Raw genomic sequence first — 17,663 nt, 5'->3', positions numbered from 1 at the left:
CCAACAGTTTCTGTTATCACAGTTGAGAAGTAAAATGTCACAACCTGAACAACCAGACTTGAAGGAGTTGCAGGATTTGATGCATAGTGCAGAACAAGTGGGTAAACATACCTTGCAATGTGGTTTTGATGCTCTAGAGGCCTCATGTAGAGCTGCTGTTACAGGATCAGTCATATGTAGACATGCCTGGCTCAAGGAGCAAACCTTACCAGATCATGTCAAAGCTAAATTACTAGATGCCCCTCTACAGAAGGATGTATTATTTGGTGATAAAAGCTGAGGAGGTATTAAAGAAAATGGAGGAAAAGGCTAAATCAATGCAAACCGTAAAAGATTTTTTACAGGTACAACCTCCACATTTCAGTAGAAATTGGCCTTCCAAAAATTAGTCCTTTCCAGCCACGGACAGACCCCAAAGAGGTAGATACAGGCGCCCGAGGGGCAGAGTGCAATCTCAAGGATCATTTAGAGGCAGACAATGGCAAGCTCCTACACACAGAGGTGGTGAGGATAGTTCGCAGCCATTCAGAAAGCAAGCCCAATGACTTGCCCCTTTGCATGCCAAGCAAGGCTCAAATGGCAGCACCCTTAGGCGGAAAACTGGCATTATTTTCAAAAAATTGGCATATTGTCACAAAAGACAAATGGATCCTGGACATTATAAACAGAGGCTACAGATTCCATTTTCACACCCTTCCAAAAATGAGAGGCATGCCAAACCTTCCAAACAATCAAAGGGCAGAGGCACAACGACAAATTTCAGATCTCATGGACATGAAAGCTATTCAAGAGGTACCGACTCACGAACAAGGTCAAGGTTTTTATTCCAGACTATTCCTGGTACCAAGGAAGGGAAAAGATTGGAGACCTATTTTGGACCTATCCATCCTAAACACATTTTTACTCGTACCAAAATTCAAGATGCTCACATTACAGCAGCTTCTTCCCATGCTGGGCAAGGAGTCTTGGGCTGGTAACATTGGACCTCAAGGAGGGTTACCTGCATGTCCCAATCAGACAAAATTGCAGAAGATACCTCAGATTTCTTGCAGGTTCAACCCATTATCAATTCTCTGCATTGCCCTTTGGCTTATCTACTGCGCCCAGAGTATTCACAAAATGCCTGGCATCAGTAATTGCCTACTGCAGACTTCAAGGGATACAAATATACCCATATTTGGACGACTGCCTGATCCAAGCGGACAGCAAGCACATACTTCTGAAACATCTGGCTTTTGTAATAATGTTGTTGAATTCTCTGGGATACACAGTCAACAAAAAGAAATCAAGGCTACTACCCTCTCAGAAAATAATTTTCCTGGGTGCCAACTTAGACACAAACACCCAGATGGCCTACCTCACGCCAGAGAAGCAGGGGCAACTAACTCAATACTTCAGAACACTAGCAAATTTCACCAGGCTGACTGCAAGGAAAATCCTGCAGGCTCTGGGATTCATGGCATCTTGCATCCTACTAATCCCATGTGCAAAGCTGCATATGAGGAAACTTCAGTGGTACCTGAAAAACCTATGGTCTCAACACAGCCACAGTTTGGAAACAATAATACCACTAATTCCATGTATTCAAAAGGAATTTCTGTGGTGGGCTCAAGCATGCCAAACAAACACAGGTCTCCCATTCTGCAAGCCTCAAGCAAATCAAGTCATCACAACAGACGCCTCGGACTACGCCTGGGGGGCACACATGAGAGATCGGTGCATTCAGGGCAAATGGTCCCAAAAAGAAAAGCACCTTCACATCAATCAAAAGGAAATGCTAGCAGTAATAAATGCTATTATAGCTTTCAAAGACCTTCTGCATCCAGGTCAGCTATTGATAAGGACAGACAACACTACAGTAATGTGTTACATAAACAAACAGGGAGGAACCCATTCATACCCCCTATGCAGGCTGGCCATGTCACTTTGGAACATGGCTCTGGAATTACAAATCAAACTTCAAGCACAGTACTTGCTAGGCAAGGAAAACATGCTGGCAGACAACCTAAGCAGAAATATGACAGATCCACACGAATGGAAGTTGCATCCTCAAGTTTTTACAGAGATAATTCAAGCATGGGGAAGGCCAGGCATAGATCTCTTTGCCTCCCACAGAAATCACCAATTGACAAAATTCTGCTCAAGGACTTTTCATCCACAGACCTGGAGAGTGGACGCTCTCTCTTTCAGTTGGACAACAATTACAGTTTATGCCTTTCCACCTCTTCCTCTGCTGCCCAAAGTTCTATTAAAAACCAGAGCAGACAGACCAAAGATGATTCTCATTGCTCCAGACTGGCCAAGACAGCACTGGTACCCACTCCTGAGGAGTCTGACGCATTCCCCTCCATGGACCCTACCTCTAATGCCGCCTCTTCTGACTCAGCACAGCTTCAAAACCCTTCACAGTCAGCTGAAAACACTCAATCTGGCCGCATGGAAGATTCCTTAACATCACAACAGACCCTACTCTCCAAGGAGGTGCAGGATGTCATTTTGGAGGCCAGACGGCAGTCTACTAGAAAAGCTTACTCCGCAAAATGGAAACGGTTTTGTGCCTGGAATGAGGAAAAAGGGCCAGAATCCTGGAAATCTTAATTTACCTCAAATATTACAGTATCTAGCTGAGCTGCTAAGCAGTGGGCTTTCATTCTCCTCCCTCAAAATCCATGCCTCAGCCATTTCTGCAGAATACAACACTGATCCACCTTTATTCTCTCACCCCCTCTTAAGACAGTTCCTCAGAGGGGCTAAGAATATAAAACCCCCAAGGAAACAACCAATACCTGCTTGGGATCTCAATTTCATTCTAGAAAAGCTGACCTTGCCTCTTTTTGAGCCAGCTGCCTCAACAGATTTGCAATATTTGTCCTGGAAAACAGCTTTCCTTCTGGCTATCACCTCAGTTCGTAGGGTATCGGAACTACAAGCCCTCATGGCTGTGCAGCCTTTTATCATCTTCCATCAGGACAGAGTTTCCTTACGAACCAACCCGTCCTTTATGCCAAAGGTGGTATCCAGGGTAGCTTTGAATCAGGCTATACACTTACCTATCTTCTACCCTAATCCTCAAAACAAAGGGGAGAGACTACTACATTCCTTGGACATCCACAGACAGCTGCGTTATTATTTGGACAGAACAAAGCCTTTCAGAAAATCAGAACAGCTTTGTGTCCTATGCTATAGGAGCTCAAGGGAAGCCAATTTCCAAACAGACGATCTCAAAATGGATAGCCCACTGCATACGCTTTTGTTACTCTTTTCATGGTAAAACTGTACCTGCAGGCATCAGATCTCACTCCACAAGGGCCACAGCTACCTCTGCAGATTTCCTTAGAGGAGTTCCTACCAAAGATATTTTGGAAGCAGCCACTTGGAGTTCTGTGCATACCTTCTCCAAGCACTACCACCTACCATTATACTCCAAAACTAGAGCAGGCTTTGCCACTGCAGTCTTGCAGGGCATTCTGGCTCCTCCTAGTTCCACCTAGTGCCTACCACCCCTTTCCTTGCTTTGGTATTCTACCCATCTGTTATGACTGCAGCTGTATGCACGATGAACATAGTACAGTTTTGTACCTACCATAAATGTAGATGTTCGAGTGCTAATACAGCTGCAGTCCAGGTTTCCCTCCCTCCTTCCCCTCTTGGGACAGGCCTGTTGGCTAACACCTCCTCATACTACCTGATTGGGGTATTCTTTTATGGTGTATTTGCTTGCAACTACTGTATTTTGATTATATTGCATTGTTTTATTACACATATTTATGTATTGCCTTCCTTCTGGGGGCACCTGACATCTGGGGCAAGAAAAACTGAAGAAAATGGCATCGGCTGGTTCTTATACCCCTGGCACACTGACGTCAGGGAAGAAGCAACGACAACCGATGCCGGACCTAGACTTTGGAATTCGGCCGAACGAGGACCCGCCTGATGGCAGGAGAACCCATCTGTTATGACTGCAGCTGTATTAGCACTCGAACATCTACATTTATGATAGGTAAAAAACTGTACTTTCTGGAGATGAGGGTGGTCTTATTAGCATTGCATGCCCTTCATGCCTTTTTTCCTCTGGGAACTATTGTGATTCAGACGGACCACATGTCAGTGGTCTGGTACATCAACAAATAGAGAGGAACCAGATCCTACCCCCTTTGTCGAGAGGCCATGAGAGTGTGGGAATGGGCGATCTCCACCAACCGTTTCCTGATAGCAATACACATTCTGGGTCGGTCCAACATACTAGCAGACAAATTGAGCAGAAGTGTCCTAGTGCCTTATGAGTGGTCTCTGAATCCTTGTGTAGCGGAGTGGATCTTCCTCAAGTGGGGTCGGCCTCGCTGCAATCTCTTCGCATCTCCTTCCAACATGAAATGCAGCGAGTTCTTCCCTCTGATCCCCCCACAGGGGGAATCCGCCAGAGACGGTGTGGTCCATGCTTGGCCTCCCGGTCTTCTTTATGCATATCCCCCCTTACCCCTCATGACAGTTTTTACAGAAGGCTCGTCAGTTGGGGAGCAAGTCATCCTCATTGCCCCATTCTGGCCTCGCCAGATCTGGTTTCCATGTCTGTGGTCACAGCTGGTAGCTCCTCCTTAGATCTTGGATCAGATTCTGGATCTTATTTTACACCCTTCGGGTATAGTCTTCCAGACCTGGGCAGTCTGAAGCTCACTGCTTGGCTGCTCCAGTTCCATTGATTGCCAGGACTCTTGGACTTTCATCCCCCCGTTAAGTCTATTCTGGTGATGGCCCATAACTTCTCTACCAGAAGAGTCTACTGTAGTAAAAGGGAAGCGTTTTTTGATCTGGGCTTCTCAGAGGGATCTAGATCCCTTCATGGCTCCTGTGCCAGTGGTTCTTGATTTTTTTTAGCGCACCTTTTCCAGCAAGGTGCCAGCTCTTCTACAGTGAAAGTTCAACTGGCTGCCATTTCTAATTTTCATGTAGGCAAAAATATGGGGTCTTTGGCTTCTTCCAGACTTTCCAAAACCTTCATTAAAATGACCTTACTTTTAAGGTCATTAAAAGGACCTTACTTTTATGGCCTTCAGTGAAGGACCCTACTCCTCCTTGGGATCGTACCTTAGTTTTACAGGCAGTTGCTCTGCCCTTCAAACCGGCTGCCTCCATGGACTTGGAATTTTTGTCTTGGAAAGCAGCTTTCCTAGTGCTATCACGTTGGTGAGGAGAGTGTCAGAACTTCAAGCATGATCTATTAAGCCCCCTTATATGTTTTTTCATAAAGATAGGCTCTCACTTCGGACTAATCCTTCCTTTTTGCCTAAAGTGACTTCACAACCAAATCTCAATCAATCCTTCAATCTGCCTGTCTTTTTTCCAAATTTTCAGAACAAGGAGGAATGTAAACTACATTTGTTAGATGTACATAGGCAGTTACGCTTCTACTTGCACAGGACTAAGCCCTTCCGCAAGTCTGACCAATTGTTTGTGTCCTTTGCTAGACCTTTTCTAGGCAAACCAGTTTCCAAGGTGACAATTGCCAAATGGATTTCTCTTTGCATTATGCAGGTTTACAAAGATGAAGGTATGCCTACTCCAGGGAAAGTTCATGCCCATTCTTCCAGGTCCATAGTTACGTCAGCTGCTTTTTGGTCCAGAGTATCCTTGGACGATATTTGTTCAGCAGCTACTTGGTCCTCATCTCATACTTTCATTTCTCATTATAACTTTGACATGGTTTCCAGAGGGAGAGCATCCTTTGGTTCCGCAGTGCTTTGGAACATCCTTCCATGAGGGCCTCCCAAGGTTATGGTAGCTGGGGACTTTGTCCCACAGGTTGATGACCAAATGAAGTTAACTACTTCAGATAAAGAAGTTATGTACTCACCATAATGTTCCATCTGAGTAGTTAGACTTCATTTATCATCAACCATCCCGCCTTCCTCCCCCCCTGGCCTTGTTATTGGGTTATTTTGCCTGAGTAGCCAAGAGATGGTACCCTTGCAGCCCTCTTGCTTTTACTTTTAAGTCAGGTAATGTCTATCGGGCTCATGTGTTGGGTGGCAATCTCGATCTGAGGGAAGGTATTATGGGTAAGGGGAGGAGCTTTGAGCATTGATCTGATGCTAATGAAACTGCCGTCTCGGATCTGAAGCCCACAGGTTGATGACAAATGAAGTCTAACTACTCAGATGGAATGTTATGGTGAGTATGTAACTTCTTCTTTTTTTTTTGCGCAATAGTAACAATACATAGTATCTTTATGGCTCTTTTTTGGCATGTCAGTTTTTGTCATTTCTGTGGACTGCTACTTCCTTCTGCAAGAAAGGGGGTCATGTTTTTGGATGTTACCGTTTTACACTGGAAAAGTTAACAGAAATCTGGGTCTGTTCATGAAAAGATGTTGCCCGATAAGAAACTAGAGACGGTAGATTAGTTGTAAGGCCTAAAATAATGGCTTGCAGCCAACATTTGCATTTTTTCACAAGTATCATAGGTCTTATTCTTTTTAAGGCTTGAAAACCGTTATGATCATCTTACGGATCTTGTGTTGTTATTAAAGAGACATAATGGGATGTGGATTACAAAAAATAAAAAAAATGATCATTGACACCAGAGTAAAGACTAACAAATTGTTTTCAGTATGTTGGAGGGAAGGAGAAGCAGAACTCTTTTAACCTTCCAGAAAGTGATTATTTGAACTGTTTAAAAAAATATTCTCTTTTTAAAATATGTTTGGTAGGTTTATAGTTGTTTCTGGTTTTGATTTGAATTTACTTTCTCAGAAGAAATTATTTGTCATTATCATGATATAAATGTTATCTTTTTTCTATCTGCACTGGCTCTGAGGAGCCTAAAGTTGTCCAGAAATTGTTGGGTCATGGCACTTGAGTACATGAGGATATTTTACAGTGAATTCTTCCATGTTAGAGTATGATTATGCATCATTATTGTCTGAGCCCATAAAACTGGAGCTTGGTGTAGACCAGACATTCCCCTAAGCTGGCTTGAAATATGGAAAAAAAAAAGCCGCTTGATTCCTGTTTGCCATCATAGTTCACGACTGATCTGTGTGTAACCAATTCTCTACCTTCAAAATAAAGCAATGGGTGTTAGCTTGGTGAGGTTTCTTATAAATAAAGTTATTTTTGCAGTCTCCAACTGTGTGTACACTAAGATCTGCCTTTTTTTTTATAGGCAGGGTATAGATGTTCTCATAATGTACTTGACATGCCACAGTTATTTAATATGATTTTCCTTGTCTTTGTATCTTTCAGCGTGGAGTTACAAATGGTGCTGCTCATACCCTTCCACTTGAGAGGAGTCCTTACTCGAATGTTTTTCATGTGGTTGAAGGTTTTGCATTGGTTATACTTTGTAGTTGCCGGCCTGCTACAAGGAAACTTGCTGTCAACGTTCTTAGAGAAATACGAGCTTTGTTCACTGTTTTAGGCATTTCAAAGGTAAACCTTTATTAACCTAATTTTTCCCAGTTGCCTAACAACTGTCTTGTTTATCATTAAGTATTGTCATGCAACAGTTTTTCGGGCAGCTGTAGGGAATTTTCTTTATGTTGTACATCCCCTGCTTGTGATGGCTTACAATCAAAGGTTGGGTATATGGTGGGCTATTTCAAAGATCATTCCTGCCTCTAAAGGTAATGTCAGCCTTAGCTGCCTATCCCCCACTGTAAGCAGACACACTGTTTCATTCTTATTCTCCAGCTGGAACTGGAACCCTTAACGTGTTCCCTGACATATGACTTCAACATCCCCCCAGGAGAATTGAGCAGGCACAGCCTCATGATTTCCTTCTGTCTACATTGGCTTCCCCAGAGCTAACACTGCAGACAGGGCTTTATCCTTGTAGGACTCCTAGCTGACAGAAGTAGATAGAAATTAATGTAAATAGTTTATTTTGGAGAACGTTTTATAAAATGTTTTTTTTCCCTCTTTCTCTCTCTCTCTCAGGGTGATGAAGAAATAGCAATAGATGTTATGGACAGAGTAAGCTCATCCATTCTTGAGAGCTTCATACATCTTACTGGAACAGATCAGGTATATGTATTTGTCAGCTTAATTTGAAAAAAAAATTGTATGTTGAGTTTCAGCAGTTGTACTGTTAATGTTCTTCAGGGCACTCTTCAGCAGATAGTTCTGTTTAAACCACACCTGCTTTAAGATGCCACTCTCTGGCATTTTGTAAAGCAGTCTTGCAGAGATCTCTTTAGCCATTCTTCCTCCTTTGACAAAAAAAAAGTCTAAAAGGGAATGAGACCCCCCTCCCAGTCTTCATTTTAGTACTGAAAGAGTTAATGATTCTTTTTAAATATATGCTTCTCCCTTGTCCAGCCTCAAGGATGTTGCTCCTTGACTTCCTTGCTCATCCATCCCTTGATTCCCCAATTACCCCTATGAGGTACCCCATAAATAGCCCTTTACTGTGTGGTGCCCCCAGCTCCTTTAGGGTATTGACTTCAGCCATAGCTCACTACTGTGCCAGGTGAGTGTAGAATCCTTTGGGTAACAGTAAGCATGGACCTGGGTGTTGTCATTTACATGGTGGCTGTCCATTTGCCATAGCTGTGAGTGTGTCTAGTGCAGTGATTTCAGAATATTGTAGTAATGTCACTTCCCTCTGCTGAGATTGTGAAGCTACTGGTCTCCACCAGAAGACACACAGGTAGCCCCTAAGATAGAAGAGATGGCCATGGGCCCCTTCATCCTGTTTCATCCAAGCCAGTCCTACCAACAGTATTAGTAGATTCCAGAACTGGCGTTGCTAGATTTGCAGACAGGTGCCCTACCTCTCTGTCATTGGGATGGTTGTTTTCTTGAGTTTTTCTCCAGAGTGATTTACAATGCAAGTCCCTTGAAATATAATATCTGCTTGGATAGTTTTGCATATTGCTTCTTCCAAAGCTATTTTGCCACTTCAGACTTGTTATCTAGATCATTGTTTCAGAAATGCTCTTGTTGCTAAAAATGACCAGCGAAGTTGCACCCTGTGTACATTTTTGTGTCTCTGGTTAGTGCCAAATTGAACAAACAAACTGTATTTATATATTGGAAAGCTTCAAGCAGGCCTTTAATATGGATTGCATCTTTTCTAGCTTCTCTTATTGGAAGAAGAAATATTGTAGGCCACAATATTTATTATTTTATTTATTTTGCATTTGTGACCGGTGTGGTCCGACTGGTACAGTGCCCATTTTCAGCAGAGGTCTGGGGAGAAAAGCTCCAGCTGAAGCTTACATACAAAGTCATCACATCAAGTAAAAGAAGTTATAAACAAAAAAGTGTTAACACATTTACAGGATAAAAATTTAAAAACAAAAATATATACATAATATCAAATAGAGCAAGACTTTAAACACTTGAATGTAGACAAATATATGGTTGAACTTATATATGTGGAGGAACATAACATTAGTTAGGAAAATAAGTAGGGAGAATCACTTAGGCAAAGTAGTGCATAGTTAGTAATACTTCCGTGGTGAATAGTTAGTAATACTTCCATGGTGAGATGTGTATTGTTTGACATAAGTTGCCTCATTGATCTGTGAAATGGAAGTGAATTACATCTCAAGACATCAGATGCCTATTTACACTCATTAAGCAGGGAGAAGCCTTTTTTTTCTTTTTGCCATCTTCAGTTTAATGAATTATCCCTGCTTGAGGGAATGCTTTCCAGTTTAATTTTGAAAGCATTTTTCCATGTCTTTTGACCATCTCCTAGTTACTGATGTCTGAAGGAATGCCTGTGACAGAGTGAGTGAGACCAAATTTGAACTCTCCTTTGTCTAGTACTTTTTATGATGCATACATTTGCCTGGACTCTCATACACAGAATGGGTCATATCTTTCCTTGCAATTTTTTTTCTTTCAGTATTTTTTTTTACTTTATCCTAGTTTTCAACCATTTACAGTAGATTTTTTTAAAATATTTTGCATCCCTTCCCCTACACACATTTATGTTCATCAGATTGCTTACTGGGAGAAAATTGTTCTTCACAGCTGCAGGGTGGGGTGGGGCTTAAGTTTTTAGGCATGTTATCATTCTCTCTTGCTTCACAATTTGGGCCATGATGCATAGCAGTCATCTTTAAGTGTACATATGCCTCAGTCTTGTGCTCTTCCTGTAGAGTGCTATTTTACTGTTGCGTTTTTGTTAGAGTCAAAGCAGATTTTAATTCTCACTCCCATTTCCTTAGTCAGTGATTCTGGCATCTGGGCATATTAGTCATATCCTGGTTGCTGCTGGTGATGCAGTGGCCAAACCTGTTCCATCAAGCACTAGCCATGAGACATATTCTCACTTTGAGTGCCACTTTATGTTGTCATCTTCTAATGTAAAGCGTGGTTCATTGTTATTGGAATTTTCCTTTGAGCAAACGTTTGTTTCTCAGGATTATCATAGTCTTTTGCTTTGGCTTGTTATCTTTTCCACACCTGTTTGCAAATATTTTAATTTAGCTACTCCTAATTACTGATTAAGTTTTTTTTTGTTCTAATTTTTTTTAATTACTGGTGAAGGTTTGTCTATGAACAGTATAAGAATGAATAAGTTTCTCATTTTCATTTTATTTGCTTACAGAAAAAAGTACTCTCCATAGCAGAGAGACATCCTTCAAAAGAGGCTCTCCCAAACAAATAGCTGGTGTCAAAACTATGAACAAAAACAAAATGCTAAGGAGTGTATAATCATATCCTTCAACAGGCATGACTTCCCTTGTAATGGTCACATAACCCACTCTTGAAAGTTGATCCTGTAGTCACATATCTCAGGACCTACATGTTTTGACAAGGAACTGTCCTTTGATCACCAAGTGTTCATTATTGTGAGGAAATCCTTTTTCGTTGCACAGCTTGTATCTAAAGGTACGGAATCTAGGTTTAGAAATCTAATCATTCCACTGTACTCGGCTGTCATAGGCTGATCATTGAATATAATGCCCCATTTGGTATGTATTTGTCAAAACACTTCCACAACTGGAGCGACCACAAGACTTTTTCTCATAAAAAAAAAAAAAAAAAAAGTCATGGGTCTAAATCACAAAAACAAACAAATCACCTCCTCTTCGTTATCATGCAGTCTATTAAGAGGTGACCTCTGCTGCATGTATAGAGCTTCAGCAGACCCTGCACTTCAATGAAGTGCTTGAGTCTGGAAACTCTCAATTTTATGTTGTCTTATCTTGCCTTCATTCTTTGCTGGTTGGGTTCAGAACCGAGAATTGGTTCCGACTTGGCCTATACTAAAGCTCAAGAGCTTCCACTGGCTTGAGGCAGTACCCTATCCCGTCATGCTTAGGGAGATTACCCAGATCTCGTTTACCATTAAACTAGATCAGGTGCTTCCTACTAGGCTCCAGGCTAAGTGGAATCATTTATTTTTTCTTATACTACTGTTTTTGATATAAATTCTACTGTGTTGTTGGATTCTTGTTTCTTACTGTGTTAGATAAGTTCTTTAAATCCATTGCAATATTTGAGCTGTTTGTTGCTGGCCGTCGCCTTTTTGCTAGGCCATTTGTCGCCCTATCCCATTTATAACTCTCTTAGTTTCCTTTTAAGTCTAAAGTATTTTGTTTCCTTTCCCTTTCTTAATGTAACGTAGTCCATTTTAGTTAGAGGGTTCGTTCTTAGCCCGTTTAACTTAAAGGGCTTCCCTCCCTTTCCTACCCATTTTTCTGGTGAGGAGTCATTTAAATTAGAGACTTCTCTAGTTTCCTCCTACTTCCTTGTGGTCGTTGTGGTTGTTGCTATTTTTATTGTTGATATATAAAAAAAAAAGGGGGGGGGTCGTTAATTTACCTTTCTTCAGTAGAGTTTTTTTGGTAGTGTGTGATTATACTGTCAATAGCCATGTCTAAAGACAATAAGGAAACAAAGCCTTCAGGCTTCAAAAAATGTCCTTGACAGATGGACACAGCTGTGTGTACTGTATAAGTGCTGTCCATCAGCAAAAGTCATGCTTTTTTTGCCATGCTTTTACCTCCAGAGTTTTATTGGAGAGGAAAAATAAATTAATAGGCAGGGGATTATTAAAAGTTCCTTTTTCTGAGGCACTGGAAGGAAAACAGAATTCCTCAAAACCTTCACAATTCCCTAGATCAGACATGTCTTCCAAATGAGCTTCTTCATCGGCTCTAGCATCTGAGCCATCGAAGAAGCAGGCAAAAGATTCATCCATGGGCCGAAGGCTTTCGGGCCCAAAAAAGCTCTCTCTTTGGCTGCACTGGCTATTTCGGAGCTGACAGTCATATTCTGAGCTGGTACATAGTTATGGAACCAGTCTCCTCAGTATTGCATTCTTCTATACTATCCATCAGGTCCTTGACCCCGTCCTCTTGGTCCTCCAGGAGTGTCTCAGACAACAATGTGGAGTGGGTGGTCAAGAGGCTGTTACACACCGGCGCTGGCCAACATTCTCTTGAGCCCAGAAGGGTTCGGGCCTGACAACTGTCACTCTCCCTTCTTCAATTCCTCCTCCGACCCATGTTGTGGCTTCAGAGTCGGATTGCTTGGATTTGATTGCAGTGGAACCATCAGGGCAGAGACCTGCTCCAGGTTCATTGGTCCCGACTTCCACTCCGACCTTCTCGGTGCCATCATTTATTGAGTGATCTAGGGGCTGACTCTCCCCCATTGGGTCTGGGGAGGAGAGTCTGGTTGGACAGTTGTCTGATCCAAATCTACCTCTCTGGGCGTTGGCGTAAGTGAGCTCAGCGCCTACGTCAGCTTCGGAGCCCACTTCATTGGCTCAAGGGCAGTCTCCTGGCTCTTTGGTGCTGGATGCTTCCTCAGAGTGGGGTCGTGGTGCTTTCGAGGTCATGAGGAGAGTGCTATCACCCCAGACGGCTCCACTCTCTGATCCACTTTCCCCAAAAGTGCTGGAGTCTGCCTCTTTACCACCCCACCCCCCCTCCAGGCGTGGAGACCCAAAGTCCCAGGATGCTCCATTGGGCGAAACCATCTCTTCTGAAACCTCCTGAGAGTTACCCCTCTGGAGAGGTCCCTCAGAAGAGGACTTATAAGTGGAAATATCTAGACTCCCCCGAGGTATCTATCACTTCAGGCACGGACCTAGATGATTCAGAAGGGTCCCCACGGTCACCCTCTGAGGATGTCTCCTTTGCAGACATCCTAGAAATCCTTAAGCAGAGAGGAGGTTGTAAGTCCTTTAACCCTTCTGAGGATGAGTCCATGTACCTGGAAGCTTTTGGGTCTCACTCCTCCACCTCTTGGGTGACTCTGCCTTTCAATCAACTTCTAAACATAGTTGAAAGGCATGGGGCTCTCTGGAATCTGTGGAACCTGTTCCGAGGAGGCCAAACAAATTTATCACAGCACCATCTGATAAGAAATTCCTTGCAAAAGGTGTCCCGGTAGATGCTATGGTGGTGGCAGCAGCCACCAAAAAGGAATTGTCTGAAACTTCATCTGTCCATCTGCCGAATAAAGAATCTCGTACGATGGACTGGTACGGAAAGCGTATGTTTTAATCAGCAGCCTTTATCCTTAGGTCGTTGAACTATTTGACCCATTTTACTAGGCTTCAGAGGGATCTCCTGAAGAAGTTAGGTGATACTCTCCAAGTTTCTACAGCTGCGGGAGTTTCAGACAAGGTGACATCTTGGCTTTCTACGTTAAATTCTGTGGTAAACTCCTCCATGCGGCTTATCTCTCATGCGGGCGATGAAGCGAGTAGGACAGTGAGTACAGGAATCTCCCTAAGGAGGCATTCCTGGATGCACTTATGCGACTTTGCAGAGCCCTTCAAGTCTTCCTTCATCAACGGCCCATTCGATGGGTTATCCGTGTTCAGGCCAAAAGTGAGATAGACTCTAACCAGGTGTGAGCAAGAGGGAAAGACTCTTTCTGCCGTGGGGGTCCATTTTACCCTCCCTAGCAGGCCTTACCCCAAAGGCCCGAAGGGGGGGGGGGGATGTGGTTCCTTAAGTCCCAGAGAAACTGTCCGGATGCACGTGGGGATTCTTCACCCAGAGGCAGAGGGGGAAACAGCAATGGAAGACACCGACCTCGCAGCAGAGGGGGTCTGCAAAATCAGGGCAAGGCCCTTCCAGCACTCCTGAAAGGAGGCCCATCTGTCCACCTCTAGAGCCAGTTGGGGGTCGCTTGTCACTGTACCCAAACATCTTGGTAAACAAAACGACAAATGGGTGCAAACACTCATATCTAGAGGCTACTGTATACCCTTTTCCTCTCCCCCTTAGAAAAGAGGTCAGTCACAGATGTTCCACCCATTCAGAGGGACTAGGCAACCTTAGAAGTTCAAAGGTTGCTAGAAAAAAGTAATCCAAAACGTCCCCGCAGACCAAATTGGATCTGGAACTTACTCGAGGTTCTTTTTAGTTCCAGAAAAGACAGGGGACTGGCAACCCATTTTGGATCTCAGCAGACTAAACAAGTCTGTAAAGAAATCGAAGTTCCGGATGGTGACACAGCAGTCAATGCTCCCCTTTCTGGGAAAAGACAATTGGATGTGCTCAATAGATCTCCAGGATATGTACTACCATATAACGATGGAAAGGCGATATCAGAGTCACTTACGCATTCGTCTGGGAGGCAGTCATTACCAGTTCCGAGCTCTGTCCTTTGGTCTCACTACAGCTCCCAGAATGTTCAAATGCATGGCAGTAGTCATGCCTCACTTGAGGCGTCTAGGATTCCATGTGTTTCCATACTTGGAAGACTGGCTCCTAACCGCCACCACTGAGCATCTACTTGCCAGAGCAGTAGACACCACCGTCCACCTTTGCTCTCAACTAGGCATTACGGTAAATTTTGAAAAGTCTGTCTTGTTGCCATCACAACATATTGTATTTATAGGAGCAGACTTAAACACAAGAGAAACGGTAGCCAAACTTCCTCCTGACAGGATACAAATCCTACACCAAGTAGAAAACCTACTGACAAAGAAGAAAGTACAAACAGAGGTTGTTCTAAAGATCTTGGGTACCATGGCAGCAGCAATAACCTTGGTACCTCTCACACACTTACACATGAGAGTTCTCCAGTAGTTACTTTTCACCCAGTGGTCCTTGCAGGAGCTGCCCATGTCCCACAAGATTATCATAATGGAATCCTGCAAGAGGGACGTACGCTGGTGGCTTCATTCTACTCAAGTGGTTCTGAGCAGACCATTCCTTCCCCCACAACCAATAGCTACAGTGACCATGGACCATTCCCAGATTGGTGGGGGGGGGCATTTTCTGGGGAAGACTGTCCAAGGAGTTTGACAGGAATACGAGAACCACTTGCATATCAATGTCCTAGAGATGAGAGTGGTGCTGTTGGCATTGCAGGCATTTCACAACTCCCTTCCACTAGGACCAATTGCAATCCAGATGGACAGTATGTCAGTCATGTGATATATAAACAAACAAGGAGGAACCAGATCTTACCCCGTATGTCAGAAGGCTCAGAGTATGGTAGTGGGCAGTCTCTTCCCAAAACTTTTTAATAGCAACGCATATCCTGGGGAAATCCACCGTGATAGCAGACAAACTCAGCAGAGCTATTGTAGTGCTTCATGAGTGGTCTCTGAAACAGGAAATTGCGAAACAGATTTTTCGCAAGTGGGGCCAGCCTTGCTGCAACTTTTTTGCCACGTCCATGAGTGCCAAGTGCAGCAGCTACTTTGACCTGATCCCCCCTCTGGGGGAGTCACCAAGGGATGCACTTGTACATGATTGGCCCCCGGGTCTCCTTTATGCCTTCCCTCCATTTCCCTTGATCCCCAAAGTCTTTCAGAAAGCCAACACGTTGAGAAGCAAGTTAATACTCATTGCCCCATACTGGCCCCATCAAATCTGGTTCCCCTTCCTATGGCCCCATCTACAAGAGGATCCGTGGATTCTGGACCCAGTTCCAGACCTCTTGACTCATCTGTCAGGAACACTCCATCCCTTGGTAAAAACCCTCAAACACATAGCTTGGCTGCTCCACTTCCACTCCTAGCCAGGCTTTCAAATATATCCCCTGCTGTGAAACATATTCTGATCTCATCCCAGAAGATGACAACTAAAAAGCTTTATGCTAGCAAATGGAAAAGGTTTTCCTCTTGGGCTGTCAACAATCACATTGATCCTTTCACGGCCCTTGTATCTTCTATTTTAGACATTTTGGCAAAACTTTTCAATGAAGATGCAGCAGCGGCTACCATACGACTTCAGTTTGCTGCTATATCAAAGTACCATATTGGAGAAATAAAACAAACACAAAATAAACCTGTAACTGCTGAAGGTGCACTGTTACAAAGAACAAAATCCAAAGAGAAAAGCAGTGACACCACCACAGACGATTGGCAAACTTGTTAAAATCCAACAAAAAAGATGACCACAAATTATTTACTGAAAACTTGAGACATAAAACGTAGCAAGACAAAAATAAAATCACTTTCAAACGATAAGCGCTTTCAGAAATACTTTTTTCAGATCGTAAAGGGAAATGGAAACAAGGTGCTTTTAAAAGATATGCCCAACCAATCGCTTCAGTTTGTTCTGCCAAAGAACTAATCGGAAAACCGCTAATCAACAAGCTTGAAGAGAAGTGCTTATTTGCATAAACCAATCATCAGTCAGAGTATCACAAACCAATCACAGCCAGGCATCATCCTTGAGCTCCAATCAGAAAACTTGCCAATCATAGCACTTAAATGAAAACACACCTTCACATCAACCAGTTGCTGTTTTCCTATGCTTCAGAGTAGATCTCAGATGAACTACAGTGTTTAAACCTGGAGGCTTGTCTGCTGTCAAATTTATGATCCATTTGGTTTCATTCCTTTCAGTGTTGTTGGTGATATCAAGTATAATTTATTCAAGATATTACTGATGTAGATGGATTGTGGAAGTATTGCACACTTATTTCACAATTCACAATTCATAATTCTTAATATACATTTAATAATTTATATTTTTAGTATATGTATATGAATTTTATATTTTAAATATGTGTACAATATGTGTAGAATCTGTGAGATCTATATCTTGAGATCAGCCGCATGTTATAATTTAGGCTTTTATGTCTGCTGTTTTATGCTTTTATCTGTTAAACTTTTTTATCTGTCAAATAATTTTCATCTGTTAAATACTGGCAAACATGGAGCAAATACACAAAACTGTGCACATCTTCAAAAATGAAGTATAACCCTACAGATAGTAGCAATAGCCCCAGATCAACAGCTGCACTCACATGCATTACCTAACCTAAAATTAAGATTACCCATGCTAAAATGTGTGCTACAGCTCGTGGTCCCACTTGGTGATTGCTGACTGCTCTTCTTTTATTTCTGTTCCCCTCTCAGATGTGAAAAACAGCTTCTGTGCTTTCAGAAAATGTTAACTTTTAGCCTTAAGAAAGAGTGCACTGGCTATCTTTAAATAAAACTAAATTGTACATTGTTCTATAAAATGCATTAAAGTAATTAAGGCTGCTATATCTTGTTCACTTCCTATAATTTGAAACTGTGTTTTTCACTGAACTGCTTCCCATTGTAGCTTTTAAATTTTGCATTTCTCTCAGCAAAGAATGGTCAGAACTATGAATATTAATTGCTTGTGTATGCAGACAGCTAGTCTTACTATAAAAATAGTTAGCAGTGAATCTTTGTAAATTTCACTCAAAGTAAGTGTGTACAAATTTCTTTAGCTGCAGGCTTCTTGACTCCCA

General features: G+C 42.7%; 1 protein-coding gene across 1 annotated transcript in view; it reads left to right on the top strand.

Moving 5' to 3' along the window:
• Positions 1–17,663, top strand: part of FRYL (FRY like transcription coactivator) — a 3,917,685-nt gene that overhangs the window by 1,436,961 nt on the left and 2,463,061 nt on the right. Inside the window, exons 19-20 of the mRNA XM_044055727.1 lie at positions 7,242–7,427; positions 7,935–8,021. Of these exons, the coding sequence (XP_043911662.1) occupies positions 7,242–7,427; positions 7,935–8,021 (273 nt within the window). The remainder of the gene's footprint in view (positions 1–7,241; positions 7,428–7,934; positions 8,022–17,663) is intronic.

The sequence above is a fragment of the Protopterus annectens genome, chromosome 14.part0, assembly GCF_019279795.1.
Source record: "Protopterus annectens isolate FY-2018-M chromosome 14.part0, PAN1.0, whole genome shotgun sequence".
NCBI lineage: Eukaryota > Metazoa > Chordata > Ceratodontiformes > Protopteridae > Protopterus > Protopterus annectens.
Note: the sequence above shows the minus strand (reverse complement) of the source record. Positions and strands in the feature narration are given on the sequence as shown.